General features: G+C 45.3%; 2 protein-coding genes across 2 annotated transcripts in view; one reads left to right on the forward strand and one right to left on the reverse strand.

Moving 5' to 3' along the window:
- Nucleotides 1–10220: 10220 nt before the first annotated feature.
- Nucleotides 10221–12490, reverse strand: LOC307193103 (transportin-1-like). The gene is given in 2 exon segments (XM_079934640.1): nt 10221–12375; nt 12377–12490. Coding segments are annotated over 2 exon segments (1017 nt in total). The 5' UTR covers nt 12475–12490; the 3' UTR covers nt 10221–11456.
- Nucleotides 12491–15612: 3122 nt separating this feature from the next.
- DCLK3 (doublecortin like kinase 3) overlaps nt 15613–26917 on the forward strand; it is a 47282-nt gene continuing 35977 nt past the window's right edge. Inside the window, exon 1 of the mRNA XM_079932876.1 lies at nt 15613–16079. Coding sequence (XP_079789002.1) covers nt 15998–16079 — 82 coding nt within the window. The 5' untranslated portion in view covers nt 15613–15997. The remainder of the gene's footprint in view (nt 16080–26917) is intronic.

The raw sequence follows: 26917 nt of genomic DNA on the forward strand, positions 1-26917 counted from the left end.
TCTGTCAGGCTGTCTGTGCTGCAGGAGGGGGGAATGTGGCCGGGCCCCACACAGCTGTGAGTAGGCAAGACACATGTGTGTGTGTGTGTGCGCGCGCGCGCGCGTGTGTATGTGCGCGCGCGTGTGCGTGTGTGTGTGTGTATAGGGACCAGGACACGGAAGAAGAAGGTGCATGTGGCTGAATTTCTCATCCCTTCTGTTCCTTCTTTGTATTTAACTCAAAGGAAGAAAAATGCAAAGGCTGCCCGGGGGTGTCCAGGTGGAATGAAGCCACCGCAGTTTAGTCCAAGGGAATGGCAATCCGCAAATATATCTGAGAAAGAGTCTTTGCCAAGGGACGAACACTGCTTGTCTACCCTTTTTACAGGAGATATTTTAAAAAGTCAAGTGAGAGCCTGCCATCTGAAGGGTCTACACACCCTTTTTTCACCCTGCACTGATAGGAGTAGGTGTGTGGGGTAGGGTCGTCAGGGAGGGGCAGGGGGAGTTCTGTGCAGTGCGGAGGCGGCTGCCTTTTCTACATACGGAGAGGAGAACTATAGCCCTTCTTGCCTAGGGCTGTCACCCCACTAATGATAACCAGGTATATTAGTCTGTTAATATTGGGCTGCCATAAGAAAGTACCACAGATTGGAGGGCTTAAACAATGAAAATGTATATTCTCACTTCTGGAGGCTCGAAGTCTGAGATCAAGGTGTTGGCAGTTTGGTCTTTCCTGAGGCCTCTCTCCGTGGCTTGTAGACGGCCATCTTCTCCCTGTGTCTACACATGGTCCTCCCTCCGTGCATGTCTGTGTCCAAATTTCCTCTTCTTATAAGGACACCAATCCTACTGGATTAGGGCCCACCCTAATGACCTCATTTAACTTAATCACCTCTTTAAAGACCGTCTCTCTAAACACAGTCACATTCTGAGGTACTGGGGGTTAGGATTTTAACATACAAATCTGGGGGGCGGGGCACAACTTAGCCCATAGACCAGGTTACAGCATCAGCTTTTCTGAGCCACTCGAGGAAGAAGGAGTTTGGTTGAACCATTAGCCTCAGTTGTCAAGTCACAGAGAGCAGAGCCTGGGATAAAAGTTCTGGCTGAGCGAAGGGGACCAAAGGCTTTAGTCATCTGGTCAACCAGGATGCTGCAGGTGCTGGAGGAGCTTGGACAACTGGCTGGCAGGGGCGCAGGAACGGTAATAAATGCTGTCCTTTGAGCTCTGCCTTCTGCCTCCCTTCTGTCTTTTCTGATCTTACTCCCAAACGTCTCCATCACTCCTGGGGCCTCAGTTTCCCTGCTGTGCTCATCACTTCTCAATCAAGTCTTCCTGTCCCAACACCTCTTCCAAAGACCTGCTGATTCCTTCTGAAAGTTCAAGGTGTAGGAGGTGCTATCTTTCTGGGAACCAAGTCTTCTGTCACTGATTATGTGTCATTTGCTTTCATTTTTTAGAGAAAGCCTTCTTTCAACCATATCTTGAATTTTTCATTACCAGTAATTTCCATTTGTACTCTTCAACTTTTGTTTTCCTAAAGACTAAGATAGTGTCTGTTCCTGCAAGGCACTTGATTGATGTTAACCTTGTTTTGCACTAGAGATCTCTAGAGGTCTGAGGCACCAAGTTCTGTAGACACGAAGGAATACGACGAATCCCACCCGTCCCTTTAAACAAAAGTTATCTTGCTGCCAAGTGCTGTGGAATTATATAATTATCAGTTTTGCTTTGTTAGATAATTGTGATATTTAAATGCTTTCCTGAAAATAGCTTTTAAAAAATCTACATTTTTATACCTTCTCTGAAACTTAGGGATCATTTAAGGTTGGTTTTTTGTTTTTTTTTAATTTTTATTTATTTTTGACTGTGGTGGGTCTTTGTTTCTGTGCGTGGGCTTTCTCTAGTTGCGGCAAGCGTGGACCACTCTTCATCGCGGTGCGCGGGCCTCTCACTGTCGCGGCCTCTCTTGTTGTGGAGCACAAGCTCCAAATGCGCAGGCTCAGTAGTTGTGGCTCAAGGGCCTAGTTGTTCCGCGGCATGTGGGATCTTCCCAGAACAGGGCTCGAACCCGTGTCCCCTGCATTGGCAGGCAGATTCTCAACCACTGCGCCACCAGGGAAGCCCCTAAGGTTGGTTTTTTTTCCCCCAATTTTCTTGTTGCTAAAATGCTACAAGAAATGACATTATTAATAATGAACCAGAACAAAGTTAGGACATTTTTTTTCCATCCTTATTCTCTTCTCTAACACAGAAGAGGCTCTTTCATTTCCCTGGGTCTCCTGTTCTCCACCTACTCTCAGTGTAAGTGGGATGGTCTAAAGATTCATGGAACACTTGCAAAATTCTTGAAATTTCAGACTGGGAAAGTTCTATGCAAGTGTGGAAAACAAAGAACAGGACTACACACAAAACAATGGCTATCCAGACGCAGCCATGGCTGCCCTGCTTTCATAATGCAAAAATAGCTATGCTGCAGTCGCTTTTTGTTTGTTTTTAATATGCTTACTTGAGAATTTATTCTGTTTTTAAATTTAGACAACTCATGGGAATTTGGATCACACCATTTACCAACTTTAGGTTCAAAAATATCATCACAACTTCCAAATATTACAAAGCATGACATTAAAAACTCAAGATTAATAATAATAGTTTCAGATCACCCAGGAGGAGAGTATTTTTTCCCCCCACTAAAGTATCTATATCTGCCAGCTTGAATAGTAGGTCATGCTAACTCTCCAGCTGTTTTCTTTTCTAACTCTTTGCTTCTTCTAAATCATAATTTTAGGCACACAGGACACCAGAAGGTGTATTGATAGCTCTGTTAATTGGTTTGGATATTGGAGCAATTTCTTACGGAAGGCTGTGCTTCAAGGCTGCTAGGCCGACAGTTACACTGCATTGGGATCCCAGGAGGGTGAATGTTTGAGCCTGGAAGGGAACATTGCCTGCAGTCCTGTTCTGCCCTTGATTGACTTGGCCCAGGAAAGAATTTCTTCATGGTCTGGTACAATGTTTGAATGTGACTTTTTAACAGGTTCAGTAACATATTGACTTCTTTCTCTGATGAATGAAGAAAATAAATGTTGAGGAAAAAATCCTGCTTGGTGATAGAGTCTTCTGTACCACAGTTCAACCTCCTTGTGAAATTCTGATACCTCTTTTTTTTTTTTTTTTTTTTTGGCCATACCGTACAGCATGTGGGATCTTAGTTCCCCAACCAGAGATCAAACCCGAGCCCCCGGCAGTGGAAGCACGGAGTCCTAACCACTGGACTGCCAGGGAATTCCCCTGCTATCTTATTTTCAATATTTACAATTGTGAGGTTTGAGATTAGAAGCTCAACCGTCTCTAAGCATGTCACTGACACTTGCCCCTTGGAATCACAGAAGAGGTCTTTCTTTACATTATCAGCGACATGAAAAAACCATTACTATAACCTCATCCTCCTCTCCGTAATTTAATGGAAGCACACCTCTTCTTGACTGCTATCATACTTGAGTATGTTTCATATAAATCATGCAAAACAGATTCTTGTTGCCCATTTCTTCTCACAGCATGCCAAGAGGGCAGAGGCTAAGTCGCTGTGATTTGAACATGCTCGTGATTTTCAGTGGCTCCCTTGACATGATACCCCAACCAGATGGCATGTTGATGACCACTGCCTGACCTCTGTCAATAAAGCTATGTATGGACTGGCCTGCAGCAGCAGGCCCTGAACTGTACAGAAATACTCTTCTTTGCTTCAGGTGTGGCTGATGCTCCATTAACCCTGACCCAACACTTGTTTTCTAGTTTACAACAGAGCTGCGTAAACAATCTCTCCTCCTGCTGCATGAAAGTCATTGAGTGCTTCTCCCTTGTGTATGTGCCATGCTTGTGTCAACAGCTAGATTACTTTTTGCAGTGTTTTGTCCCAATCTAAGTTGAAGAAACTTCTATCATGCACACACACACAATACAGGTTGCTCCTTCCTCTTGTATGTCCCACCGATTTTACGGGACTTCCTATGCTGTCATTTGGTAAGGACTTTTGCCAATAACCATCTCTGCTTTGTTTCTAGGCGTAATTTGGTCCTGACTACTGTGGTTGATTTTACAAGATACTTACTCCTGTTTTTGCTATAAGGGGTTCAAAGTGGAGTGATGCACGAGAGCCTTAGTCTTTCTTTCAGCCATTAATTGTTGGTCAGTTTCACACTGGAATATGTGACTTATTCTGGGGTGAGTGGGGAGGATTTGGTTTACCTGTAACTGTGGTTCTGTCACTGTGCTGAGTTTGAGAATAACAAATGTATAGATAACTTCCTGCCAACTGTGACAGTTTCAAGATAGACAGTTCTTGAGCATTAGGGGTCAGTAGATTGCTGATGCAGTGATGATCAGATTTCACATATTCACTGTTGAGGCTCCTACTTGCTTATTTATTTAAATTTTATTTTATTTTTTGGCTGCACTACCCGGCTTGCAGGGTCTCAGTTCCCCAACCAGGGATTGAACCCGGGCCCTCAGCAGCGAAAGCGCCACGTCCTAACCACTGGACTGCCAGGGAATTCCCATCCTACTTGCTTTTTTAAAACAAACAACCTTTCTGACTGTGTGAAACCACATACCAGTCACTTGTTCCAGCACAGATTCACATTTGCTGTTTCTACTGGAATCTTCACTATTTACATATAAAACACTATTTAGAGTTGCAATGTGTATAATACTTTTTTTTTTTTTTACCACTTTGAGGATTCTATGAAAGGCTTCATACAGCTATGAAGATTCAGTGGAAAGAAATAATATAATCATCACTTAAGTAACCAGAGCTGTTGGAAATTAAAGATGCTCTGTCAAGATTGTAAAATGAACTTCCAATATCTTCAGCGTTAGACAAAAAAAAATTGCCCAAGACTACATTGAAGAAATAATGACACCCAAGTTAGAGACTAGGGAATAGTGACTATGTAGGTCATCACTGTCTGGTGGGTACCATGCCAACAGGACACCAGAATTAAGTCTGGTATTGTGGTTAATAGAAATTCAAAGGTAATCTAGATTTTTAAAAACTAAATTGGTTTGAGAAATTGCTTTAATTCATGAGCCAGGCAACTTCTCTGATATGATGTCAACAGTCTATATATTATGCTTATACTTCAGGGTTACAATCTAATTAGTCAACACTAGATCTTTTAGGAAGATACAATCATGGAACTATCTTTCATAAGGATATGGATACTCTTAATTTTTTAAATTAAATTATGGATTGAGGGGATTCTGACCTGTGGAAGGTCACATCAATCTTATTTGAAATGTAACCCTGGTCAATTCCTCTTCATTGTTTTTCGTGATCTTTGTGTCCTCGGGGTTTGACATAATGACTGAACATAGCAGATACCCCCAGAGTGCTCAGTGATTATTCACTGAGTGAATAAATGAATACATTGATCAGGCAGCAAGGTATGGTGGAAGGAGCATGTGCATTGGAATCAGACAGACCTGGATTCCAATTCTGCCTCTGCATATTATTATGCTATTGTGTGACCTTGGCTGAGTTTCTTAAGCTCTCTGATTCTCGGCTTTCTCAAGTGTTTAAAAACAGGAGACAGCCTCAGAAGAATGGCAAAAATGACCCTATCTCACAGAGTTCTGGGTTTTAAAAGAGGGGTCCCTCTGTGGAAGCTCCTGATAGATGGTTCAGAAATGTTCATCTCTCTTCCCATACTGGGCTTCTCCACTTGGTAGAGATTTTAAGAATATTCAGAGAAGGAGTTAAATCTACCAAGTGGGTTGGACGCCAACAGGGTTAGATTAAAGCAAAATGACTGTTGCAAACCTGAGAACGAGAAACTTTAATTTTTTTCCAAAACAGTTCTCATCATTATTCAACACATAAGGAAGTAAAATTTGGTGGCTTGCACTTCTCCATTTCATCCAAAGACAGAACACAGAATGTGCCGACACAACAGCGGGGGTCTGCAAACTTCTTCTGTAAAGGACCAGATGATAAATAGTTTTAGCTTTGTGGGTCATATGGTCTCTGTCACAACTATTCAAAAGCAGCATAGACAATATGTAAATGAATAGGCATGGTTGTATTCCAATAAATCTTTATTTACACAGATTGGCACTGAGCCAGATTTGGCTGCACTGTCTGTATAGTTTGCAGACCCCTGTCCCACAGCAGCAACTTTCAGCTAAATATAAGAATCGGGAAAGGTCTGTCTACTTTGTTTCTGTTTATCTTTGAGGACAGCACCCATATCCAAGGTGAACTTCTATCCTTTATATGATACTAAGACGAACAGGAAGAATTTATTTGAGGCCAACTGAATCACTAATATATTTATTTAAAATTTTTATGTAAGACAATTTGAGCCCTAACTGAGGAATTTCTTTATAACTGAGGAATTATTCTTTATAATGCGCAATTTCAGTGTGGCCCATACATAGGCATGAACCATACATCACATTTTGCAAACATGCTTGTGTATATGTACAGCTTTAACTGTGTGCCTGTGTGTTTTATTCTGGAATCTTAGGACTGGATATCATTTACTTATTATCTCTTCCTTTTTTTGAGGGCAAGTTTGGTAATTCAAGAGAGATTACACATATTTTTGTACTACAGTCTATCTTTTTCAGACTTAAGCCCAATTTTTCTAGCTTTTATGCCTAATTATAGGCAGTGTTCTGAGAATGTCATGTCCTATGATACTTGAAATCTTGCCCTGAATCTGCTACTATACCGTAAGGGCTGGAGAATATTTCAGACTTACCTTTTATTACCATTCCACATTTGAAGATCATTTAGTAGTTTTGCAAGTGAGTTTGTTTTTATTGCTATAATACAGAAACAATTTTCTGCATCTTGCTTTTTACCGCACCGAGTGCCATATTCTTGGGCATCGGGAGGGCCCAGATGGTAAGTTTAGCAGACATCGGAAATAAACTGATTCGTTTAAAAGCAGGGGCTTGTATCCAGAAAAAGTGGTATCGTATCTTTGATATATTCCTGAAATCATGTATACACACAGCTGACACACAGTTATCTGAACCAGAGTGAGAAGAGTGATCGTATGCATTCATGTCCTCCACAGGAAATCCTTCATTTTATCTTAGGCAAGAGTTTCGACTTCTTCCTTGATTTTTGTTTCTTTGGCCATGCCGCTCGGCTTGCAGGATCTTAGTTCCCTGATCAGGGTTCAAACCTGGGTCCCAGCAGCTGAAAGCAGTGAAAGCGCTGAGTCCTAACCACTGGACCACCAGGGAATTCCCTGACTTCCTTGTTGAAAGAAGTCTACTGGAGTGAGTGGACTTGGGTCAAATGGGATGAGTCTGCTGAAGCCAACGGAGGCATTCTGACTGACTTCAATGTCGATAGGAATCACCGGCTGAATGGAATGTGCCACTGACTGGGTCACTTGTCAGTACTGGAGGGAAACCAGATTGACCATGATGCAGCCATTTCAACACCCTACTTTCCTATCTTCCTGCTGGTAGGGAGTTAGGGCTTGAATCGTGCATTGGCAGTTTACTTAGGGTGAGGAGATGATGACTGAGTAAGGGCTACACGGGGGCAGATGGAGCAGTGGATGGAAACAGATGCTGCCCGAGACAAAGCAAGGAATTTGCACTAGCTGGAGCCCAGAGCATCCCTGGGGGACTGGCAGGAGGTGAGGGCTGAGAGGTAGACAGTGAAACTGAGTCCCCCTAAAACGGAGTTCCCCTGCTAAGTTTCTATCCAAAGCTTTATTCCCTTTCTTCTCCCGCCCCTGTACCCTTCAGGATGGAGGAGTGTTAAAGAAAAGGTGGGGGCGGGTAACACTGAGCAGGTCCCTGTGGGCCCTTTCCAGATACAAAAGTCCACTGGGTCCCCTGTTTCTTGTTTGCAGAAAAAGGCTTTAGTCTCCTAGGCTTTTCCTGAGTTCCAAAGTGGACTCAAGCAGTTACTAATTAGGGACGTGAGGGAATGCAGAAACAAAGGAAAAGCCGTCAAGCAAGAAAAGTAAGGATAGCTTAAACAATAGTTCAATGATAAAACAGAGCCCGGGTTCCTCCTCAAGGAATATGCATAATAATCTGACGCATATCTGTTTTTTTTTTTTAACTTAACAACGATTTATTCACAGAAATACATGTAAGTAGAGAAAAATAACAGAAAAGCTAAACAAATGAAGAGGATCCAAACCAACTTTCACTCTGTAGCTTTTTACTTGCACACTGTGTGCATATATCTAGGGCACAGAGGGCCACCAACATGTGCCAGTACAGTGTAGGAACCCTGCCTTACATCCATTAACTTAAACATATCTTTAAGATCCTGCTTTGAACCAAAAAAGAAAGCTTAGAAGGCAATATGTTGAGTGGGAATAAACGCTGAAATATAGCAATCATGTCTTCAACTTCTACAATTGTGTTTATGTGCCAACTAACATTTATGCAGCCTCTTACAGATCCTTTACCATGTAATTTAAGTTTTAGAAGTTTTGATAAAATCACTAGTAGTATATAGCCATGCAGAAAGCACATCACACTGACAGCACAGAGGCAAAGATGTTGCACAGGCATATCAGCTTTCCACATTGTGCAGGTCACACACAATACAATATCAATCTTATTCCTAACAGATCCTAAAAAGATATTTCAAGGCCTAGCTGTAAACTACAGTACTTTATATCTGTATTCTTAATAAAAATAAAATCCACAAATCTTAAAAAGGAATTTTAAATGCAGGGCTATATTGAATTGGTAAACTGCAACACAAACTGGCGCAACAGAGGTAACTGAATACCAATCTCGCTCTATGTGATGCAAGCATGCTACTTTCCCACTAATTTAAAGTACTTTCAATCCCTATGAGCCAGAATGCATGCCTGAACCTTAAACTGCACTTTAAAAATGACCTCTTGGTTATAAAGCAGAAACTAACACACCATTGTAACGCAATTATACTCCAATAAAGATGTAAAAAAAAAAAAATTCCTTTTAATAAAAGGTTAAAGGCACAGTGAAACAATGAAAAAAAAAATGACCTCTTGGCCGAGAAATTAAATCTAATGAAGTACAACCATCAAATTATATCCACTACATTAACGTCTTAATGCAAAGTCAAGATGTCAATCTTTAGTTTGATATGTCCAACCCCATTTATTCCTCCCTCCCTGCCCATCCCACAGAGGTAAAAGGAGTGACTCATTTGGCATTTCACAGGGTGCTTCATTGTTTAAATTTGTTTTGTTTTATTTCCAACGTTTTGGGGTACCTTAAATTGTAACTTCCAAGAACCTGCTTCTACTATGGGTAGGCAAGCTGATTTTAACTCTTATTAGCTTTCATTTGTGTAGTTCTTCATCAGTATGCAAGAACAAGTCCCCATCATGTGGGAAATTTTATAAAAACCTTTAAATTAAAAAAAAAAAACTTTACTGTTTTCTAATCCCCATTCTTAGGCTTCCTTTATTGTGCTATAGAATTTTTCCTGTTTCTCATCCCTATGCATCATTTATATGGTTCTTGTTTTGGTACAATTCCCCACAATATTCCAGAATGTATTGTGAGTAGATTGAATAACTTTTTCTTTTTCTTTTTTTGCCTCTTCACATCTAGTGCAGCGTTGTAATTGGAGACAGATTTCCACCCACAAAGGCTCCAGATGTTAAAACAGCGACTTAATACAGTGACGACAACACCTCCCTCCAGCCCCTCCCACTAGGGCTGGGACTGTACTGTATTCCTTACTGGTTTACCCTTCCTCCCTGTAAAGGGTAACATCTTCCCTGGGTGCAGAGGCTCCCTCATAGTCTCCAAGACTGAAGGACCCCTAATTATGGGACTGTAGCATAAGTGTATGAGATTAAACACCATAAAAAGCTGCAAGACGCTCTTTTAAGGGAAGTGGAAACTGGTCAGAGAAATGCCTCCAATTTTCATCCCCAACTTGATTTTTAAATCCATGAAGGATCTTACAGAACATGTCTCGCAGATCATCTTTTGGATTAATCCATGATGCAAGAGCATCACAAAAAAATATAAAATCTTGGATTACTGGGATTCACACTGATCATGGTACAAATCCCACAAAATGCTGAATCCTTTTCCTCATTGTTCCTTATGTTTCTCAGAGAGGCGCACCAGGGTCTTAATAAACTGCTGTAGCATGGGAGCCACCTCTTGAGGACAAACGTAACCAAGACGACCAATTGTTATTGCTGTATTCTCTAACAACGTCTTTGGTGTGTTGGGTCTGGTGCAAAACTGGTGCAACACCATAGGAATATAAGGCTGCATCTCTATGCCCATTTGAATGGAGATTTCTCCAGTTGCCCATGTGGCATTATTGCAGACTGAAATGAACTCTGGATTTAGGTAGGTTCCCAATATTGTCATGAAATCAGCTATACAAGGCTTAACATGCTGGAAGCAAGCTTTTGTCAGGTCACCTAACAGGGCGAAGGAATTCTGTCTAACCTCTGGCATTTTATCCTGCATGCACTGATACATTAGTGTTAGAATGTTACTTCGGGCTACTAGCTGTTCAATGTTGCCTCCAAGTCCTTCAGCCAGGCCACTGAGTAAATCAAGAGCCACTATCATAAAATCTTTATCTGGAGCCTCATACTGATCTCGTTGAGCACTGCTCAGCATTGCTTGTGCAAGAGTCTTCTGTACTAGGTTTACACAACGCTGATACACAGGTTCACAGTATGGAAGGAAGCCAGACTGCAGGGCTGTGGCAACTGAAGATAGGCACTCAAGTAAAAGGAAGAGATCTTTATCTTCATCCTTTAACATGTTCCATTTCTGGATCAGTGGAGGCATTAGCATCTGAATATATTCAGGTTTGTTTAAGTGATGTCCTACTGAATCTGCTAACGTTCCTGTGGCATCATAAAGAATGAGCAGGTTTTTATGCTGGTATTTACTAAATGCAAAGACCAAGATATCAAGTATATAAGCAAGGTGAGGAACAAGTTCTGTACAAGCCTCCTCTTCCAGAGTAGCAAAGGCACTGCAGGCAGCTTCTTGTACTCTCTTGTTACTATCCAGGATACGTTTTAGCAGTTCTGTCATTAATGGCTTCAGGTATGTGTCTGAGGGCTGGCTGACTACCCCGTGTGCATAGCGGCTAAGAGTCCAGCACGTTATGAAACGCACAAGAGACTTTTTATCAGAGAGGCATAAGGTGAGGAATGAGCTCAGATTGGTAGGGAATCATGCCCAGCATGCAACCTTCAGCAAATGCTCCTAAAACCAAGATGCCTGATTCTTTAACAACCCATTCATGATGAAAAAGTAATTCTTTCAAAAGGGGCAAAATATGTGGCAAAAGCTCATCACGATACACATTTGCAAGAACATCTAGGGCAACCGCAGAACATTTTCTTAGATTCCAGTCAGAAATCGTATCATCATCATCAATTTCATCGTCATCATCACCTTCCTCTTCAATTCCATCTTTGTCATGCTGCTGAGCCACTGTCCTTGATCAATGAAAACGTGGCCTTGTATCCTGTTCACTATCAGGAATTGTTTCATCTTCTTCAACATCACCCTCAAGTAGGATAATATCTATATCTGAGTACTTCATGCCCTTCACTAACACAGGAATCAACTTAGGAAGATGGCTTATGAGTACATCTTTGCATATTGGTTGCTCAGCCAAAGTAAGCCAAAATTCGCAGGCTTCTAAAGCCACATTTTCACCTTGATCTTGGGGCCTCTGTAGCATGTACTCAACTATATTATGCATGTGAGGAGGCAGGCGATCCATTCGAACTTCAAGCAATATCACAAGTGCCTGGCACACATTTTTCTGTACCTCTGGTTCTTCATCACCAGCCAATGCAAAGAGATTCTCAATAAAGGAATCAAAGTGCAACATCACAGCTTGAGTTCCACTGATGATAAACTGATTGACACATGCAACAACATGAGGCCTTATTTTTGGACTACTGTGCTTGAAGAACTGTAAAAATTTAGGAATCATGATGTTGAGAGGAAGATCTAAAACATCACTATCTAAAATCTCAGCAGAATCTTCACAAATCTTCTGAAGGGCACCAAATGCTCCCTCACAAGTGTTGTAATCTTCATAATCCAACAGGCTACAGAGTTTTGGTAGGAGGTCAGGCCAATTCTGCAGTTTTCCCTTGGAGGCTATAGTTGTAATCAAAATGCCTACAGTAGCTCTAATCAGAGGAGAGGAGTCACCAATATTGTTTAAACATTCACTCTTAATAAAGTCTGTTACACCATTTGGGAAATACTGAAAGTGTGCTTTCACGTTATTCTTCAATATGAGACCACTCGATGATCTTGTGGGTTCATCTTCAGATTTTAATTTTGTAAGAACAAAAATCAGGTAGTTGTTAAAGTCTGGATATTGATTGAGTTGTTCCAGTTTCTAGAATGGTTTTCTGGATGGTGGTGTCGGGGGACTGGGACTCCAGCAGCTGCAGGATCTGCTGAAGCCCTTGCTCGTCAGGTTTCCACTCATACTCCATCTTGGTTTGCTGCCTGGGGCGCCCTGAAGGAAGTCTGGGATGGTGAAACCCAGGGGAACTGATCCTAGCAGCTGGGCCGCTAATGTCTGTTGCTGCTGCCGCCATGGCCACCGAGCACAAGGAACCGACACATATCTTTAAATTGTTCTGCAGAAACTGAGACCAACTACCCAGATGGAGGATGGTGACTACATGCTGACCTCAAGCAAGTAGACCCCAGACGAGTTGGAACCAGAAGGTTGATGATTAAGATTCCTGAAACATCACCCTGTTACCTTACCACCAACTAATCAGAAGGAAGTCCACGCGCTGCAACCCTCATCCCAAATGTTGCCTTTGAAAACCCTTCCCTAAAATCCATGGAGGTGTTCAGGTCTTTTGATCATGAGCTGCCCATTCTCCTTGTGTGGTGTCCTGCAATAAACACTGTACTTTCCTTCATCACAATCTGGTGTCAGTAGATTGTCTTTGCTGCGTGGTGGGTGAGCAGACCCTAGTTTGGTTCGGTAACAAAGGGAGGCTAGAAAATCTATTCTTTATTCTAGGTTGCAGTGTGGTCAGCTTAAAATTGGGGTCTGTTACTAGGTCAGAAAGGGAGAATAGGAGTAGGTAACTAGCATTTTCTTCCAGTGTTGGAGAAGATGTATCATGTTTAGGGACTTCCCTGGCAGTCCAGTGGTTAAGACTCCACACTTCCACTGCAGGGGGCATGGGTTCGATCCCTGGTCAGGGAACTAAGAGTCCACGTGCTGCACGGCACGTTGTGGCCAAAAAAAAAAAAAAAAAAAAAAAGATGTATCACGTTTATCCCTCACTGCTGGGAGGTAATCTGATAACTTGAGCTAAGTTGTTCCTTGTATGTTTAATGTGTATATAATGAACATATAAATGATTATCTAGCCAGTAATTAAACATTGCTGAACTGCTGCTTTTCAAGAAAGAAAATACAAGTCATCTGAATTCTCCTCCATGAGAGTTAAACCTTACCCTAAAACTCAGTTTTTAAAACTTTTGTTTGCTCCTAAATCATAGGGCCAGGAAGAGTAGCTGCAATGGCTTCTAAAAAGGAAATATTTAAGTAGCTGAGGGGCACTTACCTCCAAGAGAAATTTCCAAATAGTTTCTTCCTTCAGGCTTTTGCCTAAATGTCATCTTGTCAGTGAGGCTTTTCCTGTCTGCCCAACTTAAAATAACAACAGTCCCCACTCCCTATTCCCTTCTCCTTCCTTTGTTTTCTCCACACCATTTAGCACCATACTTGCTATTTCATTACCTGCCTCCCCTGACTAGAGGGGAGCGACTGGGAGGCAGGTCCTTTGTCATTTTGTTCACTGTTGGTGAACTGGATTGCTGAAAATGGTCCTTGATGATCACTTTGGGTTGTCTGGCCATCAAACCAGCTGGAAGCAGAAGTTCCTTTGCACACAATGGCTTCCAGAGGTTGTTGCAGCCATTTTGTGACCCTGAGGCAACAGTCTTGAGTCTGAGGGGAAAAGGCAATATGTTGAAGGGGGCCATGTGGAATCCTGGAAAGAGATTTATACCTAAGGTTACCCCTGAGATGCTGAACCAGCGCGGAATAGCCTTCTCCTAGACTTCTTGTTATGTGTGAGGAAGAGAAAGACAGACCCTGTCATACAGGAGCAGATCTGGCCTCAGTCTTAGTGTTCTGCGGAACGTGAACAATTTCACAGAACACCAACATCAGACAAGCCCACTCTGTGACCTGATGGATCAAGGCAACATCAAGACCATTGCTGTAATCATGTCAGTGGCCATGTGGAGATGTGGGTGTTGGGGAGAAACAAATTTTCCTCTACCTTCTAGGATCTTCTGGCTGGTCTCAGAATTGACATGAGACAGACTAACAGGAGAAAAATGAAGCTAAGTTTAATAACATGTATACATGAGACAGCCCCAGAAAAACTTGAGTAACTTTCTAAATGGCTGAAGCCCTCACCTTAAACACCATCCTCACCTAAAGACAAAAGAGGATCTTGAGGGTGTAGAGGTTACCATGAAAAGCACAGTAAACAAGGGGAAGGTTGTGATGCAGATTTGTCATCGCTTTCTCCATTGATTAGAATTTCTAGGGAATTCCCTGATGGTCCAGTGGTTAGGACTCCGTGCTTTCACTATCGAGGTCTGGGGTTCAACTAAGATCCCACAAGCCTCACAGAGTGGACCAAAGGGGGGGAAAAATGTCTTTAAATACCTTTCTTTAGTTCTTGCACATGAACTCTCATTTATTCCTTCTATAGAACCATTTCTTCATGATATATTAATATAACTGTTTGCTCAAATAATTTTGGAAAATAATACTTGCTCTATATCAGGGCCTTTTAAAAATGTTGAGAAATAACAATATATGTTTCATATAATAATAAAAAAAGAAAAACTCAGAAATGAGGTGACAATACTCAGGAAAGACTTAGAAATGAAAGAAAAAAAAAAGAATTTTGAGAGATTTGGTCCTTCTCCTCTTCCAGGTACGGTGAAGGAGACACCTAATAAATGGAGATTTCCTTTACAAATGTAAATGTTTCTTACACAGGGGTAACTCCTACTTGGTTTTCGGAGTTTTTCCCACGTCTGCTGTTTCTCAGAAAATAACTAGCTTAAAATAATATCCCAAAGAGACATCGTTTGGGGTGGCAAATTCTGCTCCCCTACATGGGCATGGTCTTCCCTGCATTAATCATCTCTCCCAGGAGAGGCCTGGGAGCTAGTCTTTGAGGAGATGGGATTGTGACTGCAGACATGGGGGATCTATCTGCAAATGGGAGGATTAGACGTGTGGTGGGCTTGGAAGGGGTAGAACAACGCAAGGGGCACTGAGCAGCTTTTAGATGGTACCAGGAAGATGTGAGGCTGGAGGGAGGTTTGCAGGCTGTATCTTTGAGGTCACGGGTGTGGACGGCATGTGAGCAGTTCTCTGAATCTGTGGGGCAAGCAGGATATAGGACGGCTGCAGGGTCAATGTGTGAGCGTAGCGGGGACGGGGTAGGAGGAAGGGATCAGTGAGGGAAGCCTGGTCTCTGAACGACCAGGAGGGGCGAGGACTTCCCGGGTCCTGGGGACGCCTTTGGTCCGCCACCCACAGAGAACGTGGGCGAGGCTCAGTTTCAAAGCCCGACCGCGCCTGGCTCTAGGGCACGCCCTGCGATCTGACAGAGGCGGGCTGCGGAAGGGTCCCCGAGGGCCACCTCGGGCGCTCCCTGGAGAAGACTGGGGGGGCGTGAGCAAGTTCAAAGCGGGCCCCGCCCGGCTCGGCGCGCGGAGCAGGGCGGGGCGGGTGCGGGTGCTGGGAGAAAGGCTGGGCGGCGCGCTGTTGCTAAGCCGGCGCCCCCAGAGACGTTCCCCGTGGCTGTTGCCCGGCGCTGCGCGGCGCGGGGCGGGCGGCGGGAGGGAACGAGGAGAGAGGGCGGAGCGGGTTCCTCGCCGCTCGCGCCGCGCTCGCCCCGCCGTCGAACCGCGGCCCCGCGCCTCCAAGCCCTGCGCCTAGCTCCCGGGCCTCCGAGCCATGCCCGCCGCCTCGCCCGCCCCGCGCCCGCCGCCGCCCCCCGCACGACCCGCCCCCAGCTGCCCTGCTCAGCCCGCCCCGGGTAAGTACCATGCGCTCTGGCGCCCACCAGGTCGGGGCCGCCGCCGGGGTAGGGGAAGCCCTTGTGTCTCCCCGACTCGAGACCCCGCTCCGTGCGCTGTGGGGCCTCAGTGCCGGTCCCGCGGGGGTACCCGGAGCAAGCGCTGTGCGTGTGTGTGTGTGTGTGTGTGTGTGGCCACACCAGCTGAAACTCGCCTGCTCGGGGTCGGGGTTAACGCTGTCCCCATCTGGGTTCCTGTCCCTCGCTGTCCAGAGGGGCTGGCCTGGGAAACGCGGGGGCATCCTGGGAGGTGCGGTGGGGCTGTCGGAGAGGGAAGGCGCCCGCGAGGGAGCCGGGCTTTATTGAGCATGTCGACATGTCAGGTGCTTTACCTAGAGTTGACCTCATTTCATCCATCTTCTCCACAGACCTGTAAGGAAGGTGGATTTATCCCCATTTGTCAGATGAGAAAACAGAGGTTCGCAAGGTCACATGGCTTAATAGCGACCAAGCTGGGATTTAAACCCAGGTTTCCACAGCTCTTGTGACCCAGCTAAAGGAAAGGAAATTCTCCTTAGAACTAGATAAAGAAACACACAAAAGAACTAAAGACTATAGGGGAAAAGGCTAGAGGCAGAGCGTCTGGGCATAAACAGAAAAAAGAAAATGAGTTCATGAAATATCCCATCAATAATTTCAATTATAGGACCGCATTTATACTGCCTTGGGTGTCTGGCTCTGGGGGCGAGGTGTTGTGAGGTGGGAAGAAGACTGTGCAGGGCTGGGCAGAGGCGTCTGGAGACACCTTTTCGGGGTATCCGCCTGCTGGGAGTGGGGGTTGAAGAGAAGTTGTGGAGAGAACTCCGCTGTTATTCATTTCCAACATTAGTTCTCCCTCTGTCTTACCCCCTTCCCTGTGGATTCCATCTCCTTTCATTTACTTGCTGTGTTGTCCAAGATCACAGCTGCCAACTTGAAGCTGGGTCCTTCCTTCCTGATTGTCTTGCCATTAGGTGGTCCTGGGCCTTTATGGTTGTGTTAGGAGCTGTGAAGTTAGTCCACGTCACTGCTTACAGAGGTGATCTGTTGGCTAGTGTTGAGCTGACAATCACAATCACAATGAATGGGGCGTCTAGAGTAGTAGCCAAGCATTGTGCTTATCCTTAAGGGGCAAGGTAGCAAGAAACAGGGACCCCAGGAAGAAAGAAAAAAAGGAAAAGGATGTTGGGTTTGCCTGGCAGCCCAACTTCATAAAAGCATTTCAGTTTAATATTTGGATTGCTTTGGGTGGTGCCAGAAAATGCTTCCCTGGAAAAAGAACAGAGAGGCAGAAAACGATATCTGAAAGATGCTCTGTAACTCATTCCATGAAGGTCTGAAAGGTCTTTGAGCCAGGTACATTTATGGTGAGCTCAAAGAAATGTGAGAACCCCGTGAGGCCGCAGAATAGCTGAGATGGAGTCAGCATTATCATGGTCAGGCTTTGGGCAAAACTTGGAGAAAGGAATACTGGACCCTGGACTGTCACAGGTACTTCAGTGTGACACAGTGTCCCCTCAGAGCCCTTTGTGCACACTGGTACCCTGGGTGCTTTCACTCCCAGCCGCCAGCCCCTCCCCTTCGTTGGAGGATGACCGTCTTTGTTGGGGCTGCTGGAGTCTGCTTGGTCTGAAGGAGCTGAGAGCAAGGCGGGCCTGGGAGTTGCCATCTCCCCTGGGGGCAGCCCCTAACCAATGCCTGATGGGTGCCGGAGTGTATATAGTCCCGCTCCCTTGCCCTTGATTGGGACACAGCCAGGTGTGACGTACTCTGTAGAAATCCACTGTGGTGTGGTGTCACATTGATCTCCAGGGGTCATTGCTGGGTTTGCTTCTCTTTCTGGACTCACGTCTTCACTCCCCTACCAGTTTCTTCCTAGGAATACTTCCCAATAAAACACTTTCCTAGGGATTCCTATCTCAGGATCTGATTCTAGGGAACCCAATCAAACATTTCTAGAGTAGGGCTGTATCATCAGCACTGGGTAGCCTGCGCTAGCCTGCAGAGTGCCTTGGTGTGAATTTTCACAAGGTGCCTCCTAGCAGATGGAGCCCTGTGCCCAGACCATTAACTTCTCATCTGGGTGCCTTCGGCAGTGCCCAACGGGTGGCATGGTGCTTGGGTGTAATGCTCAGAAAAGCAAAACAAAATGGAGAGTTGCTTCATTGTCCCAAGATCTCACTCTTGGCTTCTCTCATCCCCCTTTTAACCAGTTCAAGGGAAATTTCCCTCCTGTGTTTTCCTAAATATTTGAATATTTCAGGCAGGTGTGTTGCTTTTCTCTGGTTACATGTGGAGCTGATTAAATGTCTTAGCTTCTTTCTAAAGACAATAAAGGGAAAGAAAGGGCTGTCTTGATCAGTGGAACCACAATACCACAGACTCCAGGGAGGGTGGGTGTGTCTCCACCAGCCTGGCCTTCCAGGGGGCCTCTGCCTTGACATGGGGTCATTGTGAGGGGCTTGGACGGGCTTCGTTAGTCAGAGGCTCTTGCCTGATGATGTTTCCTTTCCTTGCATCCAGGGGGCTATTGTATCTGGTACCCAGAGTTTCCCACCTTTTCTTTTGGTGGCCTCCTGTTAATGTCTAAATTTGGCCCATCTGGTGGTAACACAGAGCCCCTTTTGAAGATGCATATATGGGGGAGTTCTTTGACAAGGATTTTTTTTTTGTTTTTTGTTTATTTTTTGCGGTATGCAAGCCTCTCACTGCCGTGGCCTCTCCCGCCGCGGAACACAGGCCCCGAACGCGCAGGCTCAGTGGCCACGGCTCACGGGCCCAGCCGCTCCGCGGCACGCAGGATCCTCCTGGACCGGGGCACAAACCCGCGCCCCCTGCATCGTCAGGCGGACTCCCAACAACTGCGCCACCAGGGAAGCCCGACAAGGATGTTTTTAACTGCCTGGTAATGTAGGTCAGAAGAGGGAAATACAGGGAGAGTGGAAGGGGCTGTACTGGGAGTCAGGGAGTTCAGTTCCATCCTATCCCCAGAGGTCTGAGGCTTCCTGGTGATCTGGTGCAAGTCATTCAACTTCTCTGGGAACCTCGGTGTCTTCACCTTTCTTTACTTAATAATAATTATCCAGCCATCCTCAGAGGGCTGTCTGATGATGAAGGGGAAATATTTTCATTGACTCATCAAAGAATCATTTAGCAAGCCCATAAAATCCTTGCCCAGGGAGAACTGAAAGTGTCCCAGGGACAGTGGTGTATGTGGAGGCATGGTGGTGTTGGAAGTAAGTGATGGAATAGAGGGAAATACTGTCCAGCGGCTGTGTGAAGGGGCACGGAGGTCTCCAGAGCTGGTCTGGAAGGCTAAGTGCTTGTGAATGGCAGGGTGCCGTGTAGTGGGTGGTGATGGGAGTTACAACTCTTGAGTCCAGCAGAACTGCCTTCAAATTCTGACTCTGACTCTTCAAAGCTGTATGATGGTGGGCAAGGTACCCAGACACGTTGAGTCTCAGTTTCCTCATTGGTAAAATGGACATGAGCAAATTGTTCTGAGGATTGACTAATACAAAGCAGGGGTCCCCAGCCCCCAAGCTGCAGACCAGTACCGGGGCTTGTGAGGGGCTTGGACAGGCTTTGTTAGTCAGAGGCTCTTGCCTGATGATGTTTCCTTTCCTTGCATCTAGGGGGCTATCGTATCTGGTACCCAGAGTTTCCCACTTTTTCCTTTGGTAGCCTCCTGTTAATGCCTAAACCATCTGGTGGTAACACAGAGCCTCTTTTGAAGATTCGTATGTGGGGGAGTTCTTTGAAAAGGCTGGTCCGTGGCCTGTTAGGAACTGGGCCGCACAGCAGGAGGTGAGTAGTGGGCCGGGCAAGCAAAGCTTCATCTGCTGCTCCCCATTACTCCCCATCGCTCGCATTGCCGCCTGAACCATCCCCCCCTACCCGCCCCCCCCGTCTTGTCTTCCATGAAACTGGTCCCTGGTGCCATAAAGGCTGGGGACCGCTGATGTAAAGCACTTTGCAGATATTATTACGAAGAGAAAGTACTGTTATTTTTTTTCATGAGTTTTTTTCTTCTTCCAGTTTTATTGAGATATAATTGCATACATCAGTGTATAGAAGTATTGTTATTAAAGTTACCTTTCAGGTTGGAGAGATTCTGTTTGGGTGCCTTGGGCCAGTGCTTCTCAAATGTTATTGGGCATATGAATCATTTGGGGATCTTGCTAAAATGTGGATTCTGACCCAGGAGTCGGGATGGAGCCTGAGGTTCTGCTTTTCTCACTAGCTCCTCAGTTCTTAAGTGTGGACCACACTTTGAGTACAAGGCCCTAGGCTGCTCCCCTCGTCCCCCGACCCCGCCGCCCCAGGTAAAGTCTGAGTCCTCCCTGGGGGCTGAAGAGCAATGTGTTTGGGGAGATGATGGGGAGGGTTCAGGATTCCTTGGCGTGTCTGGCCTGGGACTGGGGCAGAGACAGCTGAGACTCTCTGGTCTTGTTGCTGTTGAGTCAGGTGTTTCCTCCAGGGGCGTGATGGATCTAACTTAACTTCCTTCCAGTGCCTTAGGACCAGCCCCCTGGAGGAAGCTCTTCCTGGCCAAATGGCCAAATCCTGCCTACTTCTGCTGCATGCTGGTCTTGATAGTGTGGAGATGAATAAGCCACTGACCCTGCCACAGTGTGTTTGGAGGTGGGGTAGGGACAGGCATGTAAACGTGTAATTATCACATGGCAAGATAAGCATTCTGTAGAGTTGATGGGTAATGGTGAAGGGGGGAAGAGGGTTGGAAAATGGAGGGAAATGTCCTGGTGGTAATTATATCTGAACCAGGTTTCAAAGGATGAATCACAATGGCAGGATAGGGAAGAGGGCAGAAGAGTGTGGGGAATGACATTCTAGGATTAAGGAACAGCATGTGCAAAGGTAAGGTGGTGCCATGAATCAACTTGATGTGTTCAAGTCATTGAACTAAACGTTGTTTGGAGCCTGGAGTATGATGGGAAGGGCTTGGTCAGTGAGGTAGACTGCTGTTCCCGAAGATGTATTAGTGAGGATAGGCTAAGCTCTGCTGCAGTAACAAATCAGCTTCATCATCTAGTAGCTTCACACAACAATAGTTACTTCTCACTTCCACTGTGTGTCCTTCCTAGGTCAGTGGAGGGCCAAGCTGACAGAGCTTTCCCATCTTGCAGCCACACCATTTGGAAAAGTTGGCCTATGTGGTCACCAGTGTAGGAAGAGATTGTGGGAGAGTTACTCTCTGGCTCTTCTGTGTTTCAGCCTAGAGCTGATGCATCGTTGCTTATGCCACAGCCCGTTGGCCAGAACCAATGGTGAGGGGGCTGGGAAACAATGAGGGGTGTGCGGATGAAAGTTCAGAGAATGTCACTGTCTCTCCCACGTATGCCTTGTTTTGTAGCTTAAACCTCATTCTGAAAGCCCAAGTTTCTCAAATGGGAGTAATATATGAATTTATTTAAAGGAAAAAGAAATCTTATAGCATCTAGTGGTGGCTTAAATTATTTTTATTATAGTGCAATTCAAATATGTCTAAGCATTTTATATTTAGAGCTCTCATATGACCATAAAACCAAAACAAATATATGAATAAAATATCAACACAGCTACAAATCGAGTAAATTCAGATTAAGTCCATGAATTTAATGTGATGGATGAAGTCACTCTTGCTAAAACCAAATCATTGTTTCTGGGTCTAAAAACAGTTGTTCCATTCTTATGGGAGGCTGTGGGCCGTACCACATGGGTTATATGATGGCTTAATTTTCTCATCAGTTTCCTTTGTCTCTATTAAGTCTGACTTGTTTTCTCATTGGCCTGTGACAATTAAAATAATAATAATCATCATATTTCTTATTGCCAACTATACCATAAATGCAGGAATACACACAGTGGAATTATGTGGCAGTACTTGGTCATAACATGCTCATTTGGATGTTCTAGAATATGTTTCTATTGATATTCTATTAAAAAGATGCTCATTAAAGTGAAAGCACAAAGTTAAACAAAAAATAATTTTGGAGAACTTGTGAACCCCCAGAATATGTCTGAGGATCCCGCAGAATTTGAGAAACAGGTGGAAACCCACTGGAGTGTTTAGTTGAGGCAGGGGAAAGATGACCCACTTTATGGTTTAGAGACCTCACTTCGTCCAGGTGTGTGGGAAGGTGAGGGGTAGGAAGAAGAGCCAGAGACAGATGGTTCGGGTCCGATGTCATGGTGGAGGAGGGGCATTCAAGCAGCAAGTAGTTAAGAGAATGGAGAGGAGGTGTCAGATTTGAGAGACATTTAGGAAGTAGAGGGAGTTCCCTGGCGGCCCAGTGGTTAGTACTTGGCACTTCCACTGCTGAGGGCCCAGGTTCAATCCCTGGTAGGGGAACTAAGACCCCATGAGCCATGTGGCGTGGCCCAAAAAAAAAAAAAAAAAAAAGTAAATGGAATCTCCAGGACTTGGAGTGGAGATTGACTGGATGTGGGCAGTGAAGGAAGGGAATGGGAGTCCCAGCTGACTCTTGGTTGGGGGGGTGGGCAGGGGACAGGGTTGATGGTGCCGCTGCCCAGGGGGAGGAGAGGGAGCACCACACGCATCCACGGGAAGAACAGATGAGCTTTAGGGCAGAGCTTTTTTTTTTTTTTTTTTTTTTGCGGTACGCGGGCCTCTCACTGCTGTGGCCTCTCCCGTTGCAGAGCACAGGCTCCGGACGCGCAGGCCCAGCGGCCATGGCTCACGGGCCCAGCCGCTCCGCGGCATGTGGGATCTTCCCGGACCGGGGGCACGAAGCCGTGTCCCCTGCATCGGCAGGCGGACTCTCAACCACTGCACCACCAGGGAAGCCCCTAGGGCAGAGCTTTGTTCAGCCACATCCACCATCCCACCTTTGCTAACTGACTTGAGCCCTCCTGAACCAGTTTCCGAGGAGCTGTTGCATCTTGGGGTATCTGTTCTTTCCTCTCCAGGACATTTAGTTAGGGTTCATTCGGATGCTCTGAGTTAGCCTGTCTCTTGTGAGTGCTGCTTCTGACCCATGGGAGAGGGCTCGGTAACACTTTGCCTAATTAATCACACACTTGTTTTGTCTTCTGTATGTTTGAGGACAGTGAAAAACATTTGAAAAATTGGGGATGGTTTTGAGATTGAAGCTGTCATCCCATATCATGTGAGCTTAGTGATCTGCCTTCAGTATTTTTTTGTTTGTTTGTTTGTTTTTGTGTGTGCGTGTGTGGGTTTTTTTTTGCGGTACTGGGCCTCTCACTGTTGTGGCCTCTCCCTTGCGGAGCACAGGCTCCAGATGCGCAGGCTCAGCGGCCATGGCTCACGGGCCCAGCCGCTCCGCGGCATGTGGGATCTTCCCGGACCGGGGCACGAACCTGTGTCCGCTACATCAGCAGGCGGACTCCTAACCACTGCGCCACCAGGGAAGCTCTGCCTTCAGTTTTTAAGAGCACCAACGATTCGCTTTCCACTCTGTGTTTTTGGACAGAGAAGCTCAAAATTCTCCGAGGAGAGAGCAGGCGTGCTGCCAGTTAAATGGAAGCCTGGAAAAAAAAGAAGTATGGAAATTGCACTTTGTTGAAGCAGAGGGCAGAAAACACGAGGCCACCCAAACACACAAGTAAAAATGTCACAGAAACAAATCTCTGGTGGTTAGAGTGAAATCTTGTGTTAATGAAGGTTTTCAGCATTAATTAATTTAAAAGGTAGCTTGGTATTTCCTCTTTGTGTGAACCTAACACACCAACGGGACCAAGCTGCTGGAAGTGGCTTCCATCCTGCCTGTCCTCACGCCTGACAAATTTCCACTTGTCTCTTGGCGTCTTCGTAGGCATCACCTTCATGGCAGCACCTCCCAGGCCCTCCAGGGATACGTGTGCCCTTCCTCTGCTCCGTCTCTTTGGAACTTGTGATAAATGGTTTGTAAGCAAATGCTTACCGGTCACCCCCAGAGACCACATACTACTTGTGAACAGGCTTGGAATCCCCCCAAACTTGTGGAGCATTTTTCCTAACAGCCATCTCCACACCCACAAACTAGTCCAGGGCACCCTTCAAGGAGCATCTTTGGATCTCAGGGCCGATTGGATGAGCAGATCTCCCAGCAATAATAGCCTTGGTTTTAGGAGTATCTTTCCAGGAATGGGTTGGATGAAGCTGGTTGTTCAGTTTCATTCACATGCTTTGTTGGTTTCGGATTGGCTACAACTAGAATCCTCTGGAGCTTGGGTCTTTATATAGAGACAGCTGGTGCTCTCCAGATATCCACATGCTTCCCTTCTTTAGCAGATGCTATAAGTCCCTGCCCACAGTCCTCATTCTGATGTTTCCCCTACAATGCACTGCAATCCTACTGGAGGGCTTTCTCTGGTTGCAGGGGCATGGTTGGACCATTCTTGGGGAAAGCCAGAAGTTCTGGGTAGTTAGTGCTCCTAGAAGCAGCCCTGAACCACTGATAGAGGGGAATGGGTGGATGCATATCACAGTTTCCTTGCCCCACTGGTGGGCCAACCCTTGGGCATGCTCTACCTGTTCTCCCCAGAGGTTCCCAGCAGAGCTGAGTCCAGGTTGCTCACAGCAGTAACCTGCTCATTCATGATGCTGTACTGCCTCATTTCTTTCGCCTCCTCCAGTACATCCCAGGATCACCTCCCCAATAAACCCAAATCCTTTCCCCAGCCTCTGCTTTGGGGAGAGTCCAACCCAAGACCTTTGGGTTGGTTGGGGCCACTGGACTATGGGTGGAAGTGCTGTGTGTCACTTCTCACGAAAGCAGGCACTGCCATTGTGTCTCTCCCACCACTGCGGCAACCCGGGAGGATGTGCTATGGAGGAAGGCTGCTTAGTCCACATGAGATTTCATAGGAGCAAGAACCTTTTATTATCGTAGCCACTGAGCTTCTTGGCATTTATCAGTTGAGGCACCTACCTGACACGTAGCATTAGCCCTGTCCCTGTGGGGTGCCAACACTTAAGTTAGCCCATCCTTCATTTCTCCATCCTGTTCTGATAAAGTGTAAAAAGTATAAAAAGTTACCAAATTAGATATTAGGAAATCACTGATGATCACCAGGAACCATTCTTTCACTTACCTTTATTTATTTATTTATTTATAATTTTTATTGGAGTGTAGTTGATTTACAATGTTGTGTTAGTTTCAGGTGTACAGCAAAGTGAATCAGTTATACATCTATCCACTCTTTTTTTTTTTTACATTCTTTTCCCATGTAGGCCATCACACAGTATTGAATAGAGTTCCCTGTGCTATACCTCTGGTTCTTATTAGTTATCTATTTTATATATAGTAGTATGTATATGTCAATCCCAATCTCCCTATTTATCCCTCCCCACCCCCATCTCCTGGTAACCATAGTTTGTTTTCTACATCCGTGACTCTTTTGTAAATAAGTTTTGTAAATAAGTTTTTGTAAATAAGGTTTTGTAAATAAGGTTTTGTAAATAAGTTCATTTGTACCCTTTCTTTTGGCTCACATATATTTATTGAGTGTCTACTATATGCCACTGTGGTAGGCACAGCAATTTTTATTAATTTCAATTTAAATTGAAAATAGCCACATGTAGCTGATGGCTATTGTATCAGAACAGACCTAGAGAGCTGGGGAGACAGATTAAAGCATCTGTAAATGTTGTAGAGCAAAAGCAAATGTTGTAACACCAATAGTGGTAAGTTTCCATGAAGAAGAAGCAAGATGAGTGAAGAAGGAGGTGGAGCCGGTTGAGGGTCTTCATACGTGTTACATAGACATATTCATACATATTGAGAGTGGGTTGAAGGCTTCTTGGAGAAATGATATTAGATCCATTGCAGACCTGAACAAAGGTAAGAACGGTGTATGAAAGAAATAGCTTGAAGACACTCGAGGCATCTCTGGGTAATTCATTGCCTTTTGTTTTTAATGAAACACAAGAGAAGGAATGCATTCTACTTACGAATTTGGAAAATGCCACGAAACACAAAAACACTTAGTGTTCATTCTTTTTAAAAAATTTTTTTTTCTTTTTTTTTAATTTAAAGACCTCTTGGGACTTCCCTGGCGGTCTAGTAGTTAGGACTCTGCGCTTTGAATGCAGGGGGTGAGGGTTCCATCCCTGGTTGGGGAAACGAGGATCCCACATGCCGCTCAGCGTGGCCCCCCGCCAAAATAAAATAAAATAATAAACTATAAAGACTTCTCATAATTTGGGGCAGTGGTGTGGGTCTGTGTTCCCTAGAAGCAGAACTTGCGATTGGGATTCTTGTGCATGTGATTTTGGGGGGAGGGCCGGCAGGAGAAGGGGGTAGGGGAGCGAGGTGAGCGGGAGACACAGCTAAGCAAGGATGTGGTCTCAGCTGGGAGTTCTGGGGCTTGCACTGCACCAAGGAGCTGGTCTTACCGTGGGCTAAGGAGCCTGTCTTTTGTACCCTTCCTGTCGCCATCAGTCATAAGAGCTGGTGAGTGGCAGCCGCTGCCTGGTAAGAGCATCTGGGTGGGCACCTGCAGGGTCCATGACGGTGCTGACCCCAGAGTGTGTTGATGACTGAGTAGCTTTCGATAGATTTGGGGGCAGAAACAGCTGAAAAGTCCTGAGTACAGGATTGCTTCGATCACCCGGCACATTCTGAGGATTGTGAACTCAACCACGAGGCTGTTTCCCTGCACATGACTATGGATTTACTGGGTTCATTCATGGAATACCTGTTTACGGATGGTCTACCACACATGCCTGGCATCAGGGCTGGGAGTTTGGAATCTTGCCAAGCAAGGCCCATTTACTTAGTAGACTCCATCCCTGCAAATCATATATTTTGGGGCAAACGCCAAGAGATAGCATTGCAGGGGATCCTGAAGAAGCT

The sequence above is a fragment of the Stenella coeruleoalba genome (assembly GCF_951394435.1).
Source record: "Stenella coeruleoalba genome assembly, chromosome: 10".
NCBI lineage: Eukaryota > Metazoa > Chordata > Mammalia > Artiodactyla > Delphinidae > Stenella > Stenella coeruleoalba.